Source organism: Enhydra lutris, unplaced genomic scaffold (genome assembly GCF_002288905.1).
Source record: "Enhydra lutris kenyoni isolate GAN:26980312 unplaced genomic scaffold, ASM228890v2 scaffoldscaffold47, whole genome shotgun sequence".
NCBI classification, from domain to species: Eukaryota; Metazoa; Chordata; class Mammalia; order Carnivora; family Mustelidae; genus Enhydra; species Enhydra lutris.
The window spans coordinates 12,336,538-12,354,560 of record NW_019154131.1 but is presented as its reverse complement, the minus strand read 5'-3'; the positions used below and the strand labels follow the sequence as shown (position 1 = coordinate 12,354,560).

Sequence of the window (18,023 nt, the reverse complement as noted above, 5' to 3'; positions counted from 1 at the left end):
GTGGGTTAAAGCCTCTGCCTTCGGCTCAGGTCATGATCCCAGGGTCCTGGGATCGAGCCCCGTGTCGGGCTCTCTGCTTGGCGGGGAGCCTGCTTCCTCCTCTCTCTCTGCTTGCCTCTCTGCCTACTTTTGATTTCTCTCTGTCAAATAAATTAAAAAAAAAAAAAAAAAAAGAAAAAGAAAAGAAAAAAGAAACTATGATAACTGATAAATGAATTCAGTAAGGTTGCAGGATACAAAATCAATATACAAAATCAAAATACACTCCATTTCTACACACTTATAATGAAGAAGCAGGAAGAGAAATTAAGAAAACAATCCCATTTATAATTGCACCAAAAAAAAATAAATAAATAAAATACCAAGGAATAAACTTAACCAAAAAAGTGAAAGATTCATACTCTGAAAACTATAAAACACTGATGAAAGACAACACAGAGGAATAGAAAGACATTCCATGCTCATGGATTGGAAGAACACTTATGATTAAAATGTCTATACTATCCAAAATAATCTACACATTTAATGCAATCCTTATCAAAATACCAACAGTGTGTTTTGTTTTGTTTTTTTCACAGAACCAGAAACACAATCCTAAAATTTGTATGGAACCGCAAAAGACCTTGAAGAACCACACCAACCCTGAAAAAGAAAGACAAAACTGGAGGTATCACAATTCCAGACTTCAAATTACATTAAAAAGCTTTAACAATCAAAACAGTAATGTACTGACCCAAAAATAAACACATACATCAGAGAAACAGAAAAGAAAGCCCAGAAAGAATCCCATAATTATGTGGTTAGTTAATCTTTGATAAAGGCGACAAAAATATACAATGAGAAAAAAGTCTTCTCTTCAACAAATGGGTGTTGGGTAAATTGGCCAGCTACATGCAAAAGAATGAAACTGGACCACTTTCTTATATTATTCAACAATATTCACTGAGACTCTGTTATATGACAAGCAATAAAGAAATATTGGACATCAGGGATACAAATGTGAATGGGTACATGAGGTTCCCCATCCTCTCACAATCTGTAATATCATGTAGGACAATATGGTTACTTGTACCTTACTTTTATCCCCACCCTACTCCTAAAAGGGATTTAAAAATCATTAAAGGCAAAAATTGTAACTCTAAATTTTCCATAGTACCATCACAGGATAGTAGACACATTTAGTATACTATACCTTGTAGAAAGTTATAACCATCACTGAACAAAAATATACATGATTTAGGCTAAGAAATTAGGGCCCCTAAAAAACAAATAATTTCTCTTAAGAAAATTTAATATTTTATCCATGAGCTAAGTGGTTCTGCTTAAAAAAGGTAAATAACTAAATAGTATCTACCTAAGGAAGAGGAAGTAGAAAAAGAACTTAGTAAAGAAAAGGGGAAATATATTGTCATTTTTACAAGTCAAAATTTTAGGGGCACCTGGATGGCTCACTCCTTAAGTGTCTGCCTTCAGCTCAGGTCACGATCCCAGGGTCCTGGGATCCGGCCCTGAGTCAGGCTCTCTGGTTGGCAGAGAACCTGCTTCTCCCACTCCCACTCCCCCTGCTTGAGTTCCCTTTCTCGCTGTGTCTCTCTCCGTCAAATAAATAAATACAATCTTTAAAAACAAAAGAAAGAAAGAAAGTGTCAACATTTTAAAAAAATGGTATGCTATACCTAGCTATCTAGATCTAGTAACCTGAGCATTCCCTAAAACCAAAGAGTGGCAAAATCCATTCTCTTCTATACAATAGAGTTATAACTGAAGACAGGTTCTCAGCCTGGATTTACATTTTCCCAAACCTCCTGAATCCCGGGGTAGCCAATATGGTTAGTTTTTCTCAGTGAAGTATAAGTACAAATGGCATTTGCCACTTTTAAGTCATAAGGTTATATCAGGTAGCTTAGCCTAGTTTAATTAATATAGTAAGCACACAACAGTTATTTATCCATCTTAGGATTCATTTTGCTCTTTTTTGATATTCAGGTAGCAAATACAACTTTTTTTTCCCCTAGAGCAAACTGACTAAAATGTAATTGCTAAAATTTTATCATTATAGTATCAATTATGATATTTCCCGTAAGGAAAACACAACATTAGAGAACATTAAAATTTTAAATTTGTATGTCATATAAGAGTCTATATTCCATTTTAGAAAGTCATTATATAGATGTAGAGAGCATAAAAAAACTGAATCTTTTCTAAGTTAACTTTCACCTTAAGTCCTTTAATAAAAAAAATCATTAACAGTAACCAAACTTAGACCAAAATTCTCCTAAAACTTTAACTGACTAGGAAGGAAAATAGAGTCAAAAGTCAAAGAGCAACATCTCCTAAAAGAGGATCTATTTGGGGCGCCTGGGTTAAAGCCTCTGCCTTCAGCTCATGTCATGGTCTCGGGGCCCTGGATCGAGCCCCGCATCGGGCTCTCTGCTCAGCAGAGAGCCTGCTTCCCTTCCTCTCTCTCTCTGCCTGCCTCTCTGCCTACTTGTGATCTCTGTCTGTCAAATAAATAATAAAATCTTTAAAAAAAAAAAAAAAGAGGATCTATTTACCCAGGAAAAATTACAGGCAATTCAGCATATAATAAACAACTGAGTACAAAATGAATTTAAATATTTTATCACAATATAGGTCATTATTAAAATAAATTTCTTTCTCCTTCATTTTTGAGATGTTTATACTTTGAAAATAGCTCTGGGAAGCACTGATCACATGGATTTTCCAGTGATAACATACTAATTATGCAATTGTATATAATCTTATTATATATGTAATTGAATAATTTACTGATTGTATGTAAAATGGATTGTATGAATCAAAAGTACAAGTTTTCAAGAGATCAAATAGAATCATCCCAATTATTTGTTAATCTTTTTTATAAATTAAACCATCTGAAAATTCATAAGTTTCAATGATACTGCTAGTAATAAAATGGTAACTGCTAATAATAAAAGGTAAAGTTTAATAAGACAATAATTGCTAGATTCTACTATAAAACCATAACACTATCTTAAGAGTTTTGAAGTGTAAATGGCAGAGCCTATTAATTAAAAAAACCAACAGGCTATAAACAAAGTACAATAGTGAAGAATAATCTTATATATACTAGTTTCTTATATAGTAATATAAGTACTATATGAGATTAGTAATAATCTTATATAGTAGTTTCAAAATGGTAATGATTTGATATAATGACCCTAATATTCTTAATGAACATTATTGCAAAAAAAATTAAAAATAATTGTAAAGATCTACTAAAATAAAAATTAATTTTTAGTATTTTCTGGCACAACACCAACCTGTTCCAATTCTTGTATTTTAGCATCCTTGACTTGCAGAATTTCTAAAACTTTTCTGTCTTTAGCTTCAGATTTCTGTTTTTCTCTAGAAAGAAAAATATAGAGTTTATTCGTCAAAATTGGTAGCTAATCCTCTAAATTTTCACATCCTGAAAATGAGTACCACTTTATAAAATATAGAAAATTAAATTATCTGGGGTTGACAGTCCTTTCAGAATTAATCAGAAACCATATGGCAAGTGACAACAACTTACAAACTACTGACAACTAAGACAACTTCATACCAAAACAACAATTTTGTTTCCAGATTTAGATGCATGATAAAAAAATACTTAAAACGTGTTTAATATTGATTGCAATAACCACTATATCATCAATTTAAAATAAGACAATATGTTCTTAACATAAATACTTTAAACCCATAATTAATAATAAAATATCATATTTCTACTATTTATTTCTATTTATTTACTTCTATTTGAAGTAAAAGACTCAAAAGAGAGCTAGAGATTTCATAACAACAAATTTTTAAAAATGGGATAGGGGACGCCTGGGTGGCTCAGTTGGTTAAGCAGCTGCCTTCGGCTCAGGTCATGATCCCAGCGTCCTGGGATCGAGTCCCACATCGGGCTCCTTGCTTGTCAGGGAGCCTGCTTCTCCCTCTGCCTCTGCCTGCCATTCTGTCTGCCTGTGCTCGCTCTCTCTCCCTCTCTCTCTGACAAATAAATAAATAAAATCTTTAAAAAAAAAAAAAAATAAAAAAAAAATAAAAATAAAAATAAAAATGGGATAGAAATTTATTGGGCATTTATTTATATTTTTTAAAAAGTTTAAAAATAGGTAAACAGTCTACAGCCATACCACCCTGAACATGCCCAATCTCATCTAAAAATAGGTAAAGAGAAACCTATACCGAAATCACTAATGAATCCAAAGTAGACAAGTAAGGAAGAAGAAAAGAACCCTCAATTGTGAAACAGTGAAATGAACCAAAGGGCCTTAGAAGGCACAAAAGAATTACCAGAATGAAGAGACACCAATCAGAAAAGTCCATCATGGGTTATAAGAGATAAATTCAGATAGTGTACTGCTACATTTTAAAAACTTAAATTAGACTTTTCCAATAAGTTAGCACAGTAAGTTTACACTTTGAGGCTCTTCCCCGTTCTCTCAATTTATAATATTAATAGATAAACATAATAGAAAAAGATTAAGGAGACAGCCAAATCTCTAAGGATCACAAACTAAACAGAAATACAATGCTATAAACAAGAAGGAAGCTGTTGTATACTGTCCAGATCTCAATGCAGGCAGGCTAAGGTGAAAAAGAGCTTGGTACCTGGGGACAATTGGGAAAAAGTGTGCTGCTCAATATGTAGAAGGATAGTTACACTCATTGTTAGAAACCAGAGACTGGAGTAGGACTCCCAGCTCCTGAAAGGAGTCTGGAAAAAAATCTCTCCCCACCCTCATCTGGAACTAGGATTACATGAAAGTTTAGAAAGGCAAAATTTATAGACAGCACCCCAATCAGGCACTGAGACAAAACACTCCACAGCTCAGGCACTAAATATAACAAATCCTCTATGTCACTGTTGGCTAAAAGCCCCAAGCTACCTATATAAAACCTAGTTCAGGATGGGGTGAATGTGACTATTCAGTGGCAAGCACAAAATATCTAGAGAAAAAGAAAAAGCATTAGACAAAGAAGGGTGGTGGAGAAAGGAGAAAGAGAACAGTAACAGCCATCCTCTTACTCAAGATTTGACCACAGATAAAAAAAATCCAAAACACAAGATGAAAACAGACACTTCACACTCACATAACACATACACACACTAACTCAATAATTCAAAGAAGCAATCACTCTAGACAAAATGAAAATAACAGAACACACTGAAGAAGACTTTAAAATAAGTAAGGATTTTTATGACCTAAAAAGAATGACTTAAATTAAAAACAAAAACAATAAAAACAATTCAATGGGCATACCTCAAAACTAGATGTAAGAAGAGAATAAGGCAAAGGGATGATAACAATGAGATATTCATCCAGAACACTATATAGAGAAATGAGATTAAAAATATGAAAAGACAGTTAAGACATGTAGGTTTCACTTGAAACGCCCAACATATGCCTAAAGAGTTCCAGAAGTAGATAATAATGGGATGAAAGATAAAGCAGTATTTTTATTTTTTTTAAAGATTTTATTTATTATTTATTTGACACAGATAGAGAGAGAGAGAGAGCACAAGTAGGCAGAGAGGCAGGCAGAGAGAGGGGAGCAGGCTCCCCGTCAAGCAGAGAGCCCAATGCGGGGCTTGATTCCAGGACCCTGAAACCGTAACCTGAGCCGAAGGCAGACGCTTAACCCACTGAGCCACACAGGCACCCCAATAAAGCAGTATTTTTAAAAGAGAACTGCTGAGAATATTTTAGAATTAAATAGAATCCTCAGATTGAAACAATATCTACCAGAACAAATTCCTAAACACATACACACACACACACACACACACACACACACACACACACACATTAATCCCTCATTCACTCAACAAGCATTTGTATGACAGGCATCATCCTAGGGACTAAGGATCTGTAGCAAACAAAATAAACCAAGTGCTTCCTTGATGGAATTAATGTTCTAGCTTATAGAATCTGAAAATAAATGATATTAAGTGAATACATAATATGTCAACTGGCTAGAAGTATAAGAACAATAAATGACTGTAATGCAGAAAGGAATGTCTCATCTTGGAGAACTGGGAAGCAAAAGGAAGGTTGCTGCTATTTTATGTAGGATAATGTAAAAATGTAAAAAAAAAATAAAATAATAAAAATAAAATAAAATTTAAAAATTTAAAATTTAAAAAAAAAAAAGAATAATGTAAAAATGATTGCCCTTAAAGATGATAGGTAAGCAGAAACCTGAAGGAAGGAAGGAAGAGTCATAGAGATTTCAGGGAAGAGTTTTCCAGGCCTTGGGACCAGAAGCAAGTGCAAAGACACTAAGGCCAAGAGCACAATCGATGTATCTAAAGAACAGTAAAATAATAATGTGCATACAAAGGGAGAATGGTGGCTGAGGACACAATGGTCACTGGAAATAAATATATGGCCTTTTAAGCTATATATTGGATTTGACTCTCAGTAAAATGGGGAGGACAGAGGAGGGTTTTAAATATAGTTGTAACATGAATTAATATTTCATGAATATTGTGGGCTGAGGACAGACTCTAGAAATCAAAAGTGGAAGTAGAGACAACAGGAGTCAACTAAAATACCACGGGTGAGAACTAAAGATGAACTGGACAAGATAGGTAATGGTGGTGGTAACTAAGAAAGTGATAAAATTCTTGATAATTTGTAGGTAGAGTTAACAGGATTTCTTGAAGCAGTAGATAAGAGATATAAATGAAAGAGAGAAGTCAAGAATGTTTCCAATATGTTGTCTGAATAACTGGAAGAATGGAGTAGACATTATCTGAGCTCTAGATGAAGAGAGGGAATTAGACTTGGGGATTTGGACACGTTAAATTTGAGATGTCTAATCTACATCCAAGACATGGTTGACACAAGTCTGGAATCAGTCAAGTAGTGAAGGCTGAAGATAAAATTTTAGGCATCATCTAAATATATTTAAGACTAAAGGGTAGGTGAGATCGCCTAAGGAGTGATTTTGGATTGAAAAATCTGAGGAATTGGGTCCTGAAGCACTCCACATTTATAAGTTAGTAAGATGAGGGAAAAACAACCAATGATACTACAAAGGATAAACAGTCATGCAAAAGCAGAATCAAGACAGAAAACTAATTGAACAAGTATTCCTAGAAGAAAGGAATCAGCCTTGGCCAATGCTGCAAACACGCTAAAGAAAATAAAACTGAAAATTAACTACCGGGATTTAGCAGTATTGAAGTCACTGGTGATTTTGACAAGAGCTGTTTTAGGAGAATGGTGGATATACAAGCCTAATCAGAGTGAGATCAAGAGAGAAAGAAAAAAAAATGGAGATAGTAAAGACTACTTTTCAGAGGAATTTTGCTGTAAAAAGGAGCAGAGAAATGGAACAGTACTTCAAAGGAAATGTGAGATCAAAAGAGATTTATCTCAAAAGATTGAAGATAAAACTGCATGTGAGTATGTTGACAGGAATGATCCAGGACAGCGAGTGATACTGCGGATGTTAGAGAGAGAAAGGAGAACTGCAGAGTGACATCCTTGGGTCCTTGAGTCTTTAGTGTACACAGTTTGGGCTTAGATGACAGCATAAACAGTTCTTCCAAAGAAATAAAAAGAGAAAATATGGGTACAGATTCAGATATTTTGGCAGGCATGGTTATGGGAAGACGTGAAAGCTCTCTTCTAAAAGCTTCTATTTACTCAGTGGTGTAGGAAGCAAGGGGATTGTCAAGAGTTTAGCTAAAGCTACTCCATGATTGCTGCCTTGGCATCCCCTTGGGTTTGGCCAAGCAGCCAGAAGTGACCTTAAATGAAGCTAGCCCATGCAAGTGCCCCAGAGAGCAGCCTGCAGAGTCACAAGTAAGTTCTTGATAGGACTTCTCCAACAGCCCTTGTGATCAATAGTGTCCCCTACCTCCCAACACCTTTCCCTTTTATGTCCCTTATAAAAAATCAATCCCCCATAGAGCTGATTAAAACCTGGCTCTTTTGGTTTGACCAATCCACTTAGCCTGGAAAACCCAAAGCGCTCTACCTGCAAAACCTCAGAAAAGCATATGCCCAGATCCTATCTTTCCCCATACTGTGCCTTGACTTCCCATGTGGCCCCTTGAGGTATGCTGGGTACTTTCTCCCAGATCTGTGAATAATAAACCTCTATTTTAATTTCTCTTGTGGTCTATTGTTGAACCATGGCTCACCATCCAACACCCTGTGCACCACTTAACATGAATTTAACAAATTCATAACAGCTATCCATCACCTGAAAGTGAGAAGGGGAAATGAAGTGTTAGAAGCTGACAAGAGAGTAAACATCAAATAGCCTTCTGGGATACTGGGATGGTAAGTGAGTCAGGAAAAAATAAATAAATAAATAAATAAATAAATAAATATAGGATATCACCTAACCAGTGCTAGAGACCACGAAGGTTAGTGGTCATAAATTCACATATGACCAGACATCATGGTTTAGATTTTTTCTCTAGCCATGTTCAGCCCTCTGGATATAGGTACACAATACAAACATAATATTTTACAACTACTGTTTTTACTGTTTGTGCTTTATCATGCTTTATTACTTTATTTTCTATTAACCAACTCTTGATAGCACATCTGATGCATAATCACAGTCCACTGTCTTCAACTAGGCTCTCTTTGTATTTGTGGTTCTTTTATCAATAGTGAAATTAAGCATTCTTTGATCAATTGAAATGCTTTTCCCCTTATTTTTCCTAAGTTTCCAGTGCCAGTGAATGTATCTGCCATTTTGTATTTTTGGATGTATAAAACTATTTTGTATATTAAATATATGCCCTTTATCACTATATTGTACACCTACAACTAACATAACACTTTATGTTAATTATCCTGGAAATAAAATTAAAAACGTAACAAAAAAAGAAAAAATATATATATACCCTTTGGCTTTCATTGTCACAAAATTAAAATAAAAAATAAAAAGAGAAAAGAAAAAAATATATATACCCTTAGGCTTTCACTTGTCACTACATCGTATACCTGCAACTAATATAACACTATATGCTAACTACCCTGGAATTGAAGTAAAAAACTTAATAAAAAAAAGAAAAGAAAAAATATATAAATATATATATACCTTTTGACTTTCATTTGTCACATATACTCTCAAATTATCACTTGAACTTTTAATTTGATATTATAAAACCATGAGTATTACAAAAGAGTACTACATCAATTCAAGGTATATGCATCTGGGGAAAAATGGCTTCAAATCTCAAAGGGAAGGGCATGATTGGGTTTACCCAACATGTAACAGGATGTAACAGTCAAGATATTAATTATAGTCAGAAACTATCCCTGTAAGTTGCTTTCTGGATATGCTATGAATCTAACTTTAAATTCCCAGGAATTAGTTTAAATTATAGGGATCAAGTTTTTCTAATCCACTCTTTTATAATAAGCTTAAAATCCCCACCAGTGTCAAAATACATTCTCGTGGTCCTTTTAAATGAGATAGAATAAAACTAGACTACATGCCACAAAACTCAAACTAAAGCGTTACTATAGCTTCCAAATGAACTCGGTACCAGGGCAGTTATTTCCTATGACACAATTATGTAGATAATTCAGTCACAGTCTAACCCAGCGGTTCCTATACTATAGGTCATCAGAGAAGTACAATTAGCATCACCTAGGAACTTGCTAGAAATGCACTATCTTCCACCCTCTCTAAGGGCAGAGAGTCTAGAGTAGGGCCCAGCAATCTATGTTTAACCATAACAAGGTTCTATGGACTGAATGTTTCATATTCATATGTTGAAGCCCTAATCCCCAGTGTGCTAGTTTTTGCAGGTGGGGCCTTTGGGAATTCATTAGGGTAGAGCCTTCATGGAAAGGATTAGGCAATCTACAAAAAGGCAGGAGAAAGATGATCTCCCTATCATGTAAAATTACAGCAAGAAGGCAGCTGTCTGCAACAGAGCTCTCACAAGGAATGGAATCAGCAGCCACCTTGATATTGGACTTCCTAATCCTCAGAAAAGTGAGAAATAAATGTTTGTATTTTTAACCGCCTTATCTACGGTATTTGGTTATTACAGCCTGAACTAAGACACAAAGCCTCAAGTGATGCTGACATACACTAAGTCTGAGTCACCAAAATCACAATAACTGATAACGCTGAGTAATAAAATGTAGGTCATAAATGAAATATAAACTTCCAGTCAAATATAAACTTCAAAAATATACTTCAGTGATGTATTTTAAAACAAAAAACTCCAAAGTTAACGATTATATTATAGTTTTGAAATTGAAAAAAAAAAAAATCCCAATTCAAAATCTATATAGAGATTTGTCCAGCAGCTCCTCCTGGTGGTACATGATATGTAATATTTTCGTAACAGGAAAATGTTCCCAAGAGAAAACAGCGCTACAATATGAATACATTTTTACTTAAGATATTACAATTTAAAAAGTTGTTTCAAGCTGAAAACATCACCAACCTATTAGGTCAATTCAGTTAATATATATTCTATGTATTTATAAGATGTAACGAAAGGTTCCTAAAAAAAAAAAAAAAGACACTGTCAAGAAGTTGATGATGATCAATGACTGAGACAAACTCCTGTTTAGCTAATTAGAACCACTGATGTGCAATAATGATGTGAGCTAAGAATATTTGCAGACTTCTTTAGGATGAAAAATGAAGTGAAGAGACGCTGTCAAATGTGTACAAGTTCAAAGCTCCAATCACTTTTCCCAAGAGTACTACCCATTTAAACATTTAACATTGCTGTACTTAGTCACATGAATTGCCATGTTAACTTTTTGCCATTTTTCTAAACTCAAAAATCTGAGAAATTATTCTAAATCATTAAGAAGCAAAATTTTACTGTGTTATAGACCATGCCATATATTATACAATATGACAGGATCATATTTTCTGGGTTTGAGCCCATTTTTAATGAGATGTCAGAAATGAAATATTAGAGTCTAAAGAGAAACATTTAACTATAAATGAGGCAATGATATCGGTCTGATTTAGAAAACAAAGAAAATAAAAAAGCAAAACTTAACTGACATTGATTATTCTTAATTAACAGATAACAATAATGCACAAAATAAACCTAGTTGGACTTAGTTTTCTTCCATTTGAGCAAAGAATCTATTAAAATGTAGATTTTCTCATTAATGACTTTCCATTTAAATGCTTTCTCAATTTCTGGTTAACATTAAGATTCTAAAACAGTAAGACTGATAAAAATGGAAGTTTAGGGAAATGAGAATTATACCATTATCAAATTATCTATCCTTTTATTCATGAACTGTTTCATAACTTTTTCTACTTTGAATATGCATAATAAATTGCTAGGATAGTATCTATGAGTAATATAGTAAGAAAGCTTGAAAAAAAGCAAAACTTAAAAACCTAACACAAATATTTTTCAAATATGTTTACTCCAGAGTAAAAACAACTATTGAAAAAACTCTAATACTCTTAATAAAAATACATTATCAAATCAACAGATCCTAAGACCTTTGGTAGAAAATATTTTAAAGGTCCAAGTATATTTAAAATATCTACTTTGTTTTAAGATCAAAGCTTAATTTTTACCACATAATCCAGAATTTCTAGATATATTTTATACTTCGATATAAAAAATATATTTAAACTATATATGAAAGGCAAAACTTGTGCAGAAGACTCAGCCTGACAGGTAAAAACGGACAGATTATTTTTTTTCTTGTTTAATCAAGTAGTTCCAAACCAGAATAAAGAATGGAATTAGGGTATAGCAACTTCAACAGAATTTGTAAATTATGGTATACGGATGATCTCCGTAAACAAAAAAGCAATAATTTACTAGAATGTCACAACTTAGATTTAATACAGTACTGAATAAAATACTTTTGTTTTAGATACCCACTCAACATCACTCCCAAATATATAAAGCTGAAACTCCACACATTTTCGGTTTTATAGTTAGAAACTAAATGACTTTATCTGGTTCCTGATTTTCCTGTTTCTTCTAACTACATGTCCAGATACTTCTGCATATACTCAACACTCATTACCTAAAACATCCAGAAAAGAGCTGGAAAAGATTGTGTATTATATGTCTTTAATAACTGTGCAAATATTTTTCACTCAGAATCTAGAAGTCTTTCACAGTGTTCAAAAATATCAGCACTTCACAACAGACTGTTTTAACATCTGCACATCACCAGGGCTGCCCCCAAGGATTTTTAAATGATGCCTGCCTGTGCTGAATAAAGTGCTAACTTGCACCTTGCATTTCAAACTGTGTCCTGAGCAGCCATCCAGTTGGTACAACACCAGCTGAATTCCCACAGGCCACTGTTCACTCAGGCTTGACTGCAATTATCATGTCAATATTTTGTGCTCCGATATGCAGATCTGCACACATGCAAGCTGCATAATACTTCCTTCTCCATGGAATGTTGACTTATGTTCAATGTTCTGGGAATTTTTAATGAAACTAGAAATAAACTTACATCAAATAAAGACAATCATAATTATTTTGCCCTAAAAATTATATTCATGTTACCTTCTGCCATCCATAGGAAGGCTAAATTTTTAAAGTAATTATGCTTCTGTACAAGTTCACAATTTTTTAATTTAAAGATCTTCATAAAAGTTAAAAGACTATTTGTCAAGCTTCTTGCAAAACTAAGAGTTCAAATGTGTTTTTTCATTCTTCATTATTCATTCTTTCCCCTTAAACAGTAGAGCAGTTCCAATTAGACACCTTTGTATTAGTTCCTTTCACTATCTTCCTCTCCATCCCTATCTCTGCCTAGACATTCATGGCTGTTGCACCAGGAAAAGTCTTCAGCAAAATATATTTATGGCCTGTGTGGAGCTGCCTAGCAGCACTGCTGCCAGATGGAGGAATTCTGGCAGCTCCACTTCTGGGGTCTCCAACCAGCCATGCTACTTCCATGCTCCAAAATGTAACCCTTTTGCAGGCTCTGTTTGCTTAATACACATGGGACAGTGTACAACCATATAGCAGCTGTGCAACCCATGTGTTTAAGAGTGGAATGGAGCAGGAGAGAGGTTTCCCCAGTGGTGAGAGTATGTAATATAACCTTATAACAACAGCCTGCTTATTAAGCATGTAAACTTTAACTATAAACATAAATATGACATAATCTCTCATCCTCTGTGAGGTTAAATCTTTAAGCACAAGTATTTCAAGAATACATCCTAAATACACATGCAAAAAATACTAAAAATCATCTTGCCTTTTTAATTCCTTTTTATGGTTCCCATTTCCCAGGACTGAATTTTCATTTATAGACCAGAGAGAGAGAGAGAATACTAGAAATGGGAGAGTGAGTAAAAGAAGTATTGAAGAGCCTATCACATAGTAAAAATAAATGTTAAAAAGAAAGCAAAACATATCTCTAAGTCTGAAAAAAAGATTAAGTGTTTAGAAGTAAAAAACAAATAGGAAAATAAAGCAATTTCTGCAGAGCCTTCATCTGAAAATATTATATACGAAAAAGTAAAAAAAAATTAACATTAGTAAACCCTGATCAACTTCAATTTGAAACTTAGATATATTTCTAAATTTGAGTATTCAAGCACAAACACATTATTTTAAGGATCAACAGACTGCAAATAAGCTTTAAAATTAAGGAACAATAACATCAAAAAGGGTACAAGTTTTCTTGGAAGCCTATTTAGAAAACAATGACTGACTTCACTCAAGACTATAAAAACAAACTGAAAAGGAATGTAAAGTATAACATGAGATGGTGATGATGACACACAGTGTGCTAGGCATTATTATAACTACCACATATGCATTAACTCACAACAACTCTATTCTTATTTTCATCTCACAAAAGAGAAAACTAAGGCATGTGAGTGAATATTTTGCCTTAAGTCACACAATAAGACACGTGGTAGAGCCAAGATTCTATTACCATGTAGCCCTATCTCCACGGTCATGTTCTTATCCATAAAATAACTTCTTTATAGATATTACAGTTCCAATGAGAGACAAACAAATTTTTCCCTAACATCATTCAAAATGTTCAATTTTGGATCTCGGATTTTTCCCTCCATAAAGATCTAACAATATTCACCTTTCTAGTTTAGATTCTCTTCTAGAATGTCAGAATTGCCCGTAAAGCTGCTTCAAAATTCAGATACCTCAATCTTATCCTAAACCTTGACCAATAACAATCTCATAGAGTTCATGGGTGAATGATAGCTCAGAAATCTCGAAATGAACCTACAACTCAGTGAAGAAAATATTCATATAATTAAATCTTTGCTATATAATTCCTCAATGATGAAAATTAAATATGACATCCCTCACATGTCCCCTGATCAAAATTTTGACTATCTGAGAGAACTGTTTAAGGATCAGTGCCACTTTTGAGTACCTATTACTGGACAAGCTTTTAATTAAATGCTTCTCTAATTCAACAAACTCTTTCTAAAATCCTCTTAACAGATGTGTTTTCTGAGACCTAGAGAGTTTCAATAAGGAAGACAAGAAGTATTTGTGATTTAAACTCTGGTCTATGTGCCTTCTAAGTCTGTGTTCCTGTTATGGACTGGATGTTTATATACCCTGCCCCAAATCCATATGTTGAAATCTAATCATCAGTGTGATGGTATTTGGTGGTAGGGATTTTGGAGGAACTGGGAAATAGAGACCTCCTGCCCTTATAAGGCAAGGAAGACTCTAGGGAGCTCTCTTTCCCCCATGTGAGGATATAAGTTGGTGGCTCTCACTAGAACCTGACCATGCACCCTGATCTCATGCTTCTTGCCTCCAGAACTGAGAGAAGTAAATGTGTGATGTATAACCAACTCAGTTTATGGTATTTTGTTGCAGCAGCCTGAGCTAAGAGCCTATCTTTACATATTGTCAGGTTTTTTAAAAAATTATTTTTTAAAGATTTTATTTATTTATTTGACAGAAAGAGAGAGATCACAAGTAGGCAGAGAGGCAGGTAGAGAGAGAATGGGAAGCAGGCTCCCTGCTGAGCAGAGAAACTGATGTGGGGCTCAATCCCAGGAACCTGAGATCATGACCTGAGCCAAAGGCAGAGGCTTAACCCACTGAGCCACCCAGGCGCCCCCATGTATTGTCAGTTTTAAAATTCCTAATTTTAAAATTTAACCTTAAATACATCTCCAGAAGTTCTGATTTTATGTAACTTTGAAAGAGATTCTCATAAGTAAGAAAAAACACTTTAATCATGGAAAATGGAATCTTTTAATTTAACAAATACTATACTAAAAACAAACAATAAATTGAGATAGAATAAATGCAGGGAAGGGAGCTTGTTTATTCAACGAAGGGGGATCAAGGAAGACATCTCTTAGTTAATGATTACAATTTTTACCACAACCATTTTCAGGAGAAGCATTATGTATTTTCCTTCCGCTCACTCTCTCTCTTCTCATAATATAAGTAGAATCTTAAACACATATTAGGCATTTAAAAAATAATTCTGAATTGAAAGTATTTATTTAGTACCATCAGGTATGTAAAGTACACACCACAGTCTTATACAAACCTAGAACTTAAAAACTCAAAATATATAGAATTTTCAAGAAGATTGAAGACCATAAAAACATATCTAATAACTGGTACTTTTTTGCAGCAATGGGAATATATCAAAAAAGGAAGAAACAATAGTATTCATTAAGAAGTATTATGGACAGGGGCGCCTGGGTGGCTCAGTCGTTGAGTGTCTGCCTTCGGCTCAGGTCATGATCCCAGGGTCCTGGGTCTGAGCCCCATGTTGGGCTCTGCGCTCAGCGGGGAATCCAAGATTCTCTCCCTCAGTATGCCTGGGTGGCTCAGTCATAGCATCTGCCTTCCGCTCAGGTCATGATCCCAGGGTCCTGGGATCAAGCCCCATATGGGGCTTTCCTGCTCCACAGGGCGTCTGCTTCTCTCTCTCCCACTACCACTGCTTGTGTCCCCTCTCTCACTGTGTCTCTCTCCATCAAATAAATAAATAAAATCTTTTAAAAAAAAATTATCTCCCTCTGCCCCTCTCCCCACCCATGCATGTGCATATGCTCTCTTTCTCACACACAAATAAACAAATACATCTTTTAAAAAGGGAGGGGGGCCCTCTGGAAACATACATACTGCCACACCTTAGTTCTATGAGTTTGGGCAAATTATTTAATCTCTCTGTAGTTCATTTCCTTCATCTGTATAATAAAACTAATAATAAGGCCCATCTCATAGGCCTATTTTAAGAATTTAGTCAATATATGGAAAGTACTAAGAACCATGTAAACACTTGACAGATGTAAGCTATTATCATCATGATTGTTTTATGATGTATTAAACTAAGAACACATGGAATTGCAAATATATACTTAAAATAATATTACACAAAGATGTCCACATAGTTCAGAATACACTTCCTTACAAAATACATCATTTTTAAACATTTATTTATTGAAGTAATCATGAGACTGAATGTGGACCTTGAACCCATGACCCGGAGATCAAAAGCATCACGCTTCTCCAACTGAGCCAGCCAGGGACCCCTCAAAGTACATGATTTTAAAAAATCATTTTGAGTCATAGTACAGTTTAGAACTGTAGGCAGATTCCTAAAGGATCAATCAGGAATATCCTACATCCGTTACAAAAACTGATATCATGAAGAACAATAACAGCCCAGATAGTTTTGGTTGTTTTCAGTTTTAATTCTTTTCCCTACTATATCCCCATAATAAAATTCATATTCTTTTGTTTACTCAATACACCTTGTACATTAATGATATATAGTACATTCTTATCCCATTTAAAATCATGTTTTAATATCTTATTCATTCATTATTTCTGTTACAGATTATAATCAAAGTCACAAAACCAATTTATTCAATAATTTTTCTATGAAGGCTCTGCTGTAAACATTTTTCCATCAAGAAAATGTCAAATAGGAGGAGGAGTCAAGATGGCGGAGAAGTAGCAGGCTGAGACTACTTCAGGTAGCGGGAGATCAGCTAGATAGCTTATCTAAAGATTGCAAACACCTACAAATCCAACGGGAGATCGAAGAGAAGAAGAACAGCAACTCTAGAAACAGAAAATCAACCACTTTCTGAAAGGTAGGACTGGCGGAGAAGTGAATCCAAAGCGACGGGAAGATAGACCACGGGGGGAGGGGCCGGCTCCCGGCAAGCAGCGGAGCACAAAATCGGGACTTTTAAAAGTCTGTTCCGCTGAGGGACATCGCTCCAGAGGCTTAACCAGGGTGAAGCCCAGCAGGGTCAGCGTGGCCTCAGGTCCCGCAGGGTCACAGAAGGATCGGGGGTGTCTGAGTGTCGCAGAGCTTACAGGTATTAGAACAGGGAAGCCGGCTACAGAGACAGAGCCGAGGAGTGAGCTCTAAGCTTGGGGTTACCTTGAACCGGTCGCAGGCTCGGTCAGCTCGGAGCGCGGCCGGAGGCAGGGTGACGGGAGTAAATCGGCGCTGTTCTCTGAGGGCGCACTGAGGAGTGGGGCCCCGGGCTCTCGGCTCCTCCGGGCCGGAGACCGGGAGGCCGCCATCTTCATTCCCGCCCTCCAGAACTCTACGGAAAGCGCTCAGGGAACAAAAGCTCCCGAAAGCAAACCCGAGCGGATTACTCAGCCCGGCCCCTGGTAAGGGCGGTGCAACTCTGCCCGGGGCAAAGACACTTGAGAATCACTACAACAGGCCCCTCCCCCAGAAGATCAACAAGAAGCCCAGCCAGGACCAAGTTCACCTACCAAGGAGTACAGTTTCAAAACCAAGGAGAGCAGCGGAATTCCAAAGGAGGAGAAAGCAAAGCACGGAACTCAAGGCTTTCTCCCCATGATTCTTTAGCCTTGCAGTTAATTTAATTTTTTTTCTTTTTCAATTTATTTTTCTTCTTCTGCTAAATTTTTTTAACTTTTACCCTTTTCTTTTTTAACGTTTTTTAACTAGTTTATCTAATATATATATATATATTTTTTTCCTTTTTATATTTTTTTCTTTATTGGTTTTCTTTTTTTAATTGTTTCTTTCTTTTTT

The 18,023-nt window shown here is 35.2% G+C and overlaps 1 protein-coding gene across 2 annotated transcripts in view; it reads right to left on the bottom strand.

Moving 5' to 3' along the window:
- Positions 1–18,023, bottom strand: part of LOC111156613 (centlein) — a 288,532-nt gene that overhangs the window by 206,293 nt on the left and 64,216 nt on the right. For both annotated transcript variants that reach the window (XM_022517606.1, XM_022517607.1), the window contains exon 3: positions 3,303–3,387. In XM_022517606.1, the coding sequence (XP_022373314.1) occupies positions 3,303–3,387 (85 nt within the window). The remainder of the gene's footprint in view (positions 1–3,302; positions 3,388–18,023) is intronic.